This window comes from Triticum urartu, chromosome 1 (assembly GCF_003073215.2).
Source record: "Triticum urartu cultivar G1812 chromosome 1, Tu2.1, whole genome shotgun sequence".
Classification (NCBI taxonomy): domain Eukaryota; kingdom Viridiplantae; phylum Streptophyta; class Magnoliopsida; order Poales; family Poaceae; genus Triticum; species Triticum urartu.
Window position 1 is genome coordinate 376,205,764 of NC_053022.1, and position 9,015 is coordinate 376,214,778.

Here is a 9,015-nt window from a genome sequence, read left to right on the forward strand (position 1 = left end):
CCCCCCCCCCGCGCATTCCCGGTAGGAAGTCGTTGCCCCTTGTAGCATAAAACGCCGCCGCCTTGAAGCACGCCGAAGCCCCTCTGTCGTTGCAGCACCTAGCAGCCGCCGTCGTCGCTGCGTTGCCGTGTCGCCACCGAGATCTCAACGTCGTCGTTTGCTACCATTGGCGAGTCGGGTTGAAGCTTTTTCTATCATCGGTTGAAGCTTTTCTATGCCAGTTGAAACTTTTTTCGCACATTAAAACTTCCGCCATGCCGATTGAAGCTTTTTTCACCTATGGTTGAAGCTTTTTTTTGTCCAACATTTTGGTTGCGAAAAAATCCCCCCGGCTGAAGATTTCTTAATCTCTAGTTGAACCTTTTTCATCTGCGGGTTGAAGCATTTGTCAGAACGGTTGTAACTTTTCCTCTGTTCCGTTGTTTGGTTGAAGCTTTTTTATCTATTGGATGTAGCTTTTTTGCGTCCACGGTTGTAGCATGGGGAAACATTGTTCGCAACTCTCCCTGATGCCACGGTTGCAGCTTCCCCCGGTCGCCATGGTCGTAGCAGGGGCACCTCGGTCCCCTCCACGACGTTTGACCTGCCGCCGGTTGCAGCAAAAAAAGAGGAAAAGAGGAGGAGGAGAAAGGAAGTGAGGGAGAAGGAAGAAGGGGGAGGTGGGAGCACGAGCGGGGTTGCAACCATGGCCGGCGGCAGTGGCGAATCTAGAAACAAAATGAAGGGTGGGCTCAAAGTTAACGCTGAGAGAACTAAACATCATTTTAATGAAACAAACCATTGCCTCATAATCCCGTGGTCCAAATAAGCTTCAATTTTCCCAGATTAGCATCGGAAACATGTATTTTCCACTGGAAGTTTTTAGATTTTTTGACAAATATGAAATTTTTATCCAAAGTTTGGATTACACATGCACAAGCTGGGATAGGTTCAGGACTAGTTGCAAAACTATGCATATACTTAGTATGTTTTCTCGATTCTTTTTGCGAATCTTTAAATAGTTCCATTGGACACTAAATGACTCCCTCCATCCCACAATATAAGAACGTTTTTGGCATCAGTATAGTTAACAGTGCATCCGGTTCAGTTACCCCGTTCACAACATGCGCCCCACACATGTCGGCAGGCCGGCGAGCTCCTGCAAACTGCATCCCCCGCCTAAATCAGTTGTTGCTACGGCTAAGCTCTACCACAACCGTCTCCCCTGGCGGCACCCTAGTCCCCCGCGGGCGGCGCTTGGGTTGGAGTATGAGCATGAGCGCATGGCTGCCGCCGCTGTGTGTTCGTGAGTCGCCTGTTCTGTTCTCTGTGGGTGTGCAGCGTTGTTTGTTTGCTACTCGCTAATACATAGGTTTAGAAGTTGGGCAATTGGGCTAGGACGAGATTAGTTTAGTAGTAAAAGAAAATTTCGTTTTTCTGGAGGGTAGGCTTCAGCCTGTTGAAGCCCCCCTGGCAGACTCGCCACTGACCGGCGGGACTTCATCTTCCAAGCTACATCCATGGCTGACGGCGAGCTGCTCACGTGCTGCAACAGGGGAGGCGAGGGATGCATGCATTGTGGGGCGAGATCCGCGCGAGGTTGAAGAAAGCAGAAAGGATAGCGTTGGTGGCCCTGTGTCTACGTGTCGTCTGGTGGGTGTCTGGGGCGAAGCGCGCGTGGACGCGTTCGGCCCAAAGTTCGACCGGTGCACCGCGCCCCATCGTTTCCCTTTTTTAAAATTACTTGCTAATCTTTTTCGAAGTTACCGTTCGAACGGTGGGTGTGGAACCGTATTCCAAAAATTCGTGTCCTATGGTGCGACGAGCATGTACAACTCCGTAGTAGGACCACGCTACTGGTCTCACTGCGCATCTTTGTTCTCAGCCTCTCGTGAACGGGAATCCAATATTCCCTCAAAAAGAAAAACATCACACGCTGCTGGTCAGACTGACTGGAGCAGAGGAAACTGCCGACGACCATCGTCCGTCCGTTGCAACAGCGAGGCAGCATCAAAGCACGAGCTTCCCATGTACGCCTTCGCGCGCGGTTCGCAGCCACACGTCTGCCCCGTCTCCTCCCCTCCTACAGTCCACCACTCTACTGCATCGCTACCACGCTCACCTCGCATCGCCAGCGCCCGTTTCAGCAGATACAGGAACCACACCGCGCGCGCCTACCGGCGGGGCACCGGAGCGCCGGACATGTCGGCCGCCGGCGACAGGTCAGCTACACTGCCCCCCTTCCGTTTCTCTGTTTTTGCTTGTTGTCCTGCTGGTTCTTGACCGTCTGAAACCCTGAATCCGCATGGAGCAGGGATCTGCGGGAGCTGGCGCCGCTGGAGGCCATCCTGTTCGACATCGACGGCACCCTCTGCGACTCGGATCCCTTCCACTTCCTCGCCTTCCGCGAGCTGCTGCAGGAGGTGCGCGCTTTTGCTTTTACGTCGCTCGCTTTTCCTCTCTCACCGGCGAAGCGTCTGCAGCTACCCTGTGCTGTGACCCCGAGCTCTCTGAACTGAATCTCCCTGCAGGTTGGTTTCAACAATGGAGTCCCCATCACCGAGGAGTTCTACAGCGCCAACATCAGCGGGTGGCACAACGACGCCCTCGCCGGCGCTCTGTTCCCGGAGCTCGACCACGCCAAGGGCATGGAGTTCATGGATCGCAAGGAAGCCCTGTTCAGAAAGTAACCAACATTACCCTACCTTCATTCTTCATACCGTAGCATGATTTATTACATACCGTGGCATAAATAATATCGAATCTCGCATATATGGAATGTTTTAGAGGATGCTGTTAAGTATCGATCACTCTGAATGATTCAGTTTCAGATATGGCACTAATTGGGTACAGGCACAGAGCAGGCAGATTTCAGTACAATGCCCCGAAATTCTCAATTCCCATGTGTTGTTCTTGCTCTGTTACTCTGATTCTTCCTGGAAATCTCAAGCTTAGAAACCGTGCAGGTTGGCAGCAGGAGAGCTCAAGGGACTGGCGGGATTGCAGGAACTGTGCACATGGATCGAAGGCCGCAACCTGAAGCGGGCGGCGGTGACGAACGCGCCGAGGGCGAACGCGGAGCTCGTGCTGTCGCTCCTCGGCCTCACCAGCTTCTTCCCGGTGCTCGTCATCGGGAGCGAGTGCGAGCGGGCCAAGCCGTCCCCGGACCCGTACCTCAAGGCCCTCGACCTCATCGGCGCGTCGCCCGATCACACGTTCATCTTCGAGGTAATCAAGATCCGCTGTTCATCTGTTCATGCGCCACAGCCCACATGCCACGACGTCGATGAATGCACCACGTCGATGTTGGATTGCCGATCGTGATGTTTCTGTTCATTTGGTTTGTCAGGATTCCGCGTCCGGGATCCGGGCCGGCGTCGCCGCCGGCGTGGCCGTGGTGGGCCTGACCACCGGGAACCCGGAGAAGGTGCTGAGGGACGCGGGGGCGAGCCTGCTGATCGGGGATTTCCGGGACCCGAAGCTGATGGCCATGCTTCAGGAGCTAGACCCTGCAGCTGCAGATAAGCAAGGCTGATGTTCGCGGACATGCTTGCTAACTGGACGACTAGTCGGTGATCCCGATTTTTCTAAGTTCAATATTTCATCGTACACGAGCATGAATAATTCTGCAACTACTCCCTCTGTTCTAAATTACTCATCGCAGAAATGAATGTATTTAGAACTAAAATACATCTAGATATATCCATACCTGCAACAAGTAATTCGAAACGGAGAGAGTAATATTTAACTTCCGCCGATGCGCGAATCCGTGATCAGAAGAGTTGAGCGCACACTCCTTGGATGTTTGTTCTTCTTCTTTTGACACCTAAAATCTCTCTCTTTATGAGTCTTTTTTACGGTATCCTGGTACTCCAAAACCACATCAAGGAGTACCATGCAGATCTGGCCGTCCGCATGGAGGAGCAACAAAGTCATTTCCCAAAGGGCATCGAGGGGTGATTTTTGACTTTTGAACGCACACGCAGTCCATCGCCCAACACGCTCGATCTGTTTAGTGTAGAACCGATTTTTTCGGTGTGGGATGATGGAGATATGGACGTTTCGGACTTTCCGTACCAAATTAGGGGATATACTTTCTCAAAAAACGAAAATCAGGTGATCTATTTCGTAGATCCGATTTTTATGCGGCGTGGTGCAGGCCATATTGGTGGGTCTCGTTCATTTATAGCTGAGATTTCTTTTTACGGGAAATAGCTGAGATTTATTTGGGAGAGAAAATAAAACTAATATTGCATGAGCCTAGAACGTGCAGCGTACAAGTGAAACTCTCAAACCAGTTCCTTTTTTTCCCTCTGTGAAGCCACAAGGGGACGAACCTTGGAGAAATAAAAGGTTGTACTAAAGAAAATGCTAATTGCAGGTACGTCAAATTATCTTTCTGAACACTCCCAACTTTTTTTTGTTAAAGCCATTTACAAGTTTGAAAAAACATAATTTTGTGTATATATCTCATTTGAATCGTCTCAGAGAGGTATCTATTGGTCCGGATAACTCGGAGTGGTACCTATAGGTTTGTAAGACTCATGCTAGTAATTCATACAAAAAAAGACTCATGCTAGTAATTCATACAAAAAAAGACTCGTGTTAGTACTTATGGATACGAATAACTACTAGAAGTACTTGTGGGTCCAGAAAACTCATATTGGTATTTGGGGTCCTGATGACTCGGAGTGGCACTTCTGGGTCCAAACGACTCATACTTGTACTTTTTTTGGGTCCATATGACTTGGAAGTGATACCCGTGGGGCGAACTAGTGGGCCTCATTAAATCGAAGTTGTACCTATACGTCCAAGCCACACGCATCGTAACTTTTGGGTCCAGATTATTTGGAGCGGTATATGTCGGAGAAAACAACTCATACTGGTACTTGTGGGCCCAGATGGCTCGGAGAAGTACATATGGCCAAAATGCTCGGAGTGGTACATGTAGATCCAAACAACTCATATTATTACTTTTGGGTCCGGAAGACTCATGCTAGTACTTCTGGGACCGGAAGACTCGTACTGGTATTTTGTGGGTCCCGATGACTCAGAGTGGTACTTCTGGATTCAAAAGAATTATACTTGTACATTTTTGGATCCATGTGACTTGAAGTGTAGGCCCGGTTAACTCGGAGTTGTACCTATAGGCCTAAAATACATGTGTTGGTACTTGTGGTCCAGATGATTCAGAGTAGTACATGTTGTTGGGGAACGTAGTACTTTCAAAAAATTTCCTACGCACATGCAAGATCATGGTGATGCATAGCAACGAGAGGGAAGAGTATCATCCACGTATCCTCGTAGACCATAAGAGGAAGCGTTAGCACAACGCGGTTGATGTAGTCGTACGTCTTCACAATCTGACCGATCCAAGTACCAAATGCATGACACCTCCGAGTTCGGCACACGTTCAACTCGATGACGCCCCGCGAGCTCCGATCCAGCAAAGCTTCACGGGAGAGTTTTGTCAGCACGACGACGTGGTGACGGTGATGATGATGCTACCGATGCAGGGCTTCGTCTAAGCACCGCTACGATATAATCGAGGTGGATTATGATGGAGGGGGGCACCGCACACGGCTAAGGGATCAATGATAAACTTGTGTGTCTAGAGGTGCCCCCTGCCCCCGTATATAAAGGAGTGGAGGGCCGACCCTCTCTAGGGCGCGCCATGGGAAGTCCTACTCCCACCGGGAGTAGGATTGCCCTCTTTCCAACTTGGAGTAGGAGAGGAAAGGAAGAGGAAGGAGGCAGGAAGGAAAGGGGGAGCCGGCCCCCCTCCCAATTCAGATTGGGCTTGGGGGGGCACCTCCCTTGCTCCTTTCCCCTCCTTTCCACTAAATCCCAATAAGGCCAAAATACCTCCCGGGGGGTTCCGATAACCTCTCGGTGCTCCGGTATATTCCCGATCTCACCCGGAACCATTCCGATATCCAAATATAGTCGTCCAATATATCGATATTTATGTCTCGACCATTTCGAGACTTGAAAGAACATGCGGTGCCCCCATGTTTGGTTTTGATAATTGATGACAATCTCTATGGACTAATGGTTGCCTTGAGTTATATTTGAAGGTTTTGTCCATAGGCTTTTCTTGGAGTACATGTGTTGGTTTCAAGGAGAGTTTGTGTTGACCAAGGTGCTATTAAGGAATTATCCAAAGATTGGTCATGTGAGAGTTGAGCTTATTGCAAGCATGTCTTGAAGAAGAAGATTGTGTGATCATTCATGTTTACCTTCAAGACATCATCCAAATGAAGAGAGTTGGAAAGATTTAAGGTTGATCAAGACTAAGTCAAGAGTGAATCAAGTTGATCAACTCACAAAGTGTAGAAGATGTACCGAGAGGGATCAAGTGATCCCATGGCATGGTAAGCATTGTCCATTGTGCTTTGTGTACTAACCCATGGTCTATGTGAGAGTTCTATGTGGGGTTAGGTACGTGTTCATGGGCTTTCGTCAAGAGGAAGATATCACTCAACCCATGGAGAGGATGACATCAAGTGGTGATCGTCATCAAGATTGTTGTGTGCAAGTTCAAGTGGAGCATCACGAAGAGATCAAGTGCTTGAAGCTTGCCATCCATTGTGGTGTCAATGGACTTGTGAAGATGTGCCGAAGAGTGGCTCACCCATAGTGGAGTATGGGGGAACAATCATCTAGTCTCCATCGACCCAACGCAATCAAGAAAGGTGGTCCATCTTGAGGAGGAAAAGATCGTCATCATCTAGCTCAAGTGGATCATGTGCAAGCAAAGGTTTGCCCTTGATAGGTTTTCTATTTTACCGGTCTCATGGTGGTAGTTGGGAGACCGGGTTATAGGATCGATAGCCGTACTATCAAGGGGGGCTCTCAAGTGAGTAGCTTGATCGTATCGTTCGTCGAGAGCTCAAACCATTGCATCCTTGCATCATGTTTCTTGGTTCTTGTTTGGTTCTCTTTGTGAGTCTTAGAGCTTATGGTCATCTTGATGACAAGCTTGAGTTCATCAAAAACGGAGTTTGCATGCGTCTTCTATGATGTTTTCGGTGTTGGAGGTTTTACCGGTCTTATCCGAGGAAGGGTTCTCACCATTTTCTTTTGGGCCTTTTCTCATTTGCTTCTTATTGGTATTTCTATCAAGATTGTGTTAGCCCTTGTCGCTAGCTTTCCAACAAATTTGGTTTCGTCGAATTCGGAGTCCGTTTGCAAAAGTTGTGGCAGTTTTGGTGTTCTGAAAAGGTTGCAGCAGTACTACCGCGAATTGGAGCGGATGTAATTTTTTACTACCGCTCCAGAGCGGTACTACCGCGGCTCCTACAGCGGTACTACCGCTCCGGACCAAAAACTCATCCCAAGTCTTGCGGTGGTAGGCCCGGATGTATTTTTTTAGTACTACTCACAAGCAGTAGTACCGCTACCCTTTGCGGTAGTACCGCGATCCCTATCGGTAGTACCGTGAGGACGAGCGGTAGTACCACTCCAGCGGTTCTACTGGCCTTTTGTCTCCTCGCTGTTGTGTTTCAAAGGGCTACTACCGCCCTAGCGGTAGTACCGCTCCTTGGAGCGGTAGTACCGCTCGGTGCGGGCTGTGAGCACAACGGTTGGATTTTTCCCCACCTATAAAAGGGGGTCTTCTTCCCCAATGAACCTTATCCTTTTAGCTCGTGTTCTTCCCCCATTGTTGACCTTCTTCGAGCTTGCTATCTCTTAATCCCTCCAATGATTCTTGCTAGTTCTTGAGGAAAAAGAGAGAGGAGATCTAGATCCACGTTTCCACCAATCACTTTCTCCTCTAAGTGAGTGGAACCCCTTGGATCTAGATCTTGGAGTTCTTCGTGTTCTTCTTTCGTTCTTCTTCTCATTTTCTTCCCTAGCATTAGTTGCTTTGGTGGGATTGGGAGAGAAGGACTTGGGCACTCCGTGTGCCCTTGCCATTGCATTTGGTGCATCGGTTTGAGTTCTCCACGGTGATACGTGGAAGTGAAGTTTGAGAAGCTTATTACTCTTGGGTGTTTGGGCACCCTAGAGCTTGTTCCTCTTGGGTGCCTTGGCGCCCTAGACGGTTGGTGGTGTTCGAAGCTCAATCATTGTGGTGTAAAGCTCCGGGCAAGCGTCGGGGTCTCCAATTAGGTTGTGGAGATCGCCCCGAGCAATTTGATGGGTACCGGTGACCACCCCCAAGGGTTGCCAAAGTGTACGGGTTCGGTGACCGCCCCCAAGGGTTGCCATTTGTATGGGTTCGGTGACCGCCCTCAAGGGTCCCTTAGTGGAATCACGGCATCTTGCATTGTGTGAGGATGTGAGGAGATTACGGTGGCCCAAGGGTGTGAACTTCGGGATACATCGTTGTCTCTGCGTGCCTTGGTTATCTCTTACCTGAGCTCTTTACTTATGCACTTTACCTTGTGATAGCCATATTGTTTCTTGTCATATATCTTGCTATCACCTAGTAGTTTATCTTGCTTAGCATAAGTTGTTGGTGCACATAGGTGAGCCTAGTTGTCGTAGGTTTTGTGCTTGACAAATTAACTGCTAGGTTTATTCCGCATTTGTTCAAGCCTAAACCGTAATTATTTTAAAAGCGCCTATTCACCCCCCCTCTAGGCGACATCCACGATCTTTCAAGACTCCTCGTCATGTCCGTGATCATATCCGGAACTCCGAACTACCTTCGGTACATCAAAACACAAAAACTCATAATACGATCGTCACCGAACTTTAAGCATGCGGACCCTATGGTTTCGAGAACTATGTAGACATGACCGAGACACGTCTCTGGTCAATAACCAATAGCGGAACCTGGATGCTCATATTGGCTCCCACATATTCTACGAAGATCTTTATCGGTCAAACCGCATAACAACATACGTTGTTCCCTTTGTCATCGGTATGTTGCTTGCCCGAGATTTGATCGTCGGTATCTCAATACCTAGTTCAATCTCGTTACCAGCAAGTCTCTTTACTCGTTCCGTAATACATCATTCCGCAACTAACTCATTAGTTACAATGCTTGCAAGGCTTATAGTGATGTGCATTACCGAGTGGGCCCAG

The 9,015-nt window shown here is 49.0% G+C and overlaps 1 protein-coding gene across 1 annotated transcript; it reads left to right on the plus strand.

Moving 5' to 3' along the window:
* The first annotated feature begins 1,916 nt into the window (after window positions 1-1,916).
* LOC125513480 (haloacid dehalogenase-like hydrolase domain-containing protein Sgpp) lies at window positions 1,917-3,731 on the plus strand. Its single transcript, XM_048678607.1, has 5 exons — window positions 1,917-2,201; window positions 2,294-2,402; window positions 2,511-2,665; window positions 2,946-3,207; window positions 3,329-3,731. Exons 1-5 carry the CDS (start codon window positions 2,008-2,010, stop codon window positions 3,512-3,514), a joined length of 906 nt encoding a protein of 301 aa, XP_048534564.1. The 5' UTR covers window positions 1,917-2,007; the 3' UTR covers window positions 3,515-3,731.
* Window positions 3,732-9,015: the final 5,284 nt, after the last annotated feature.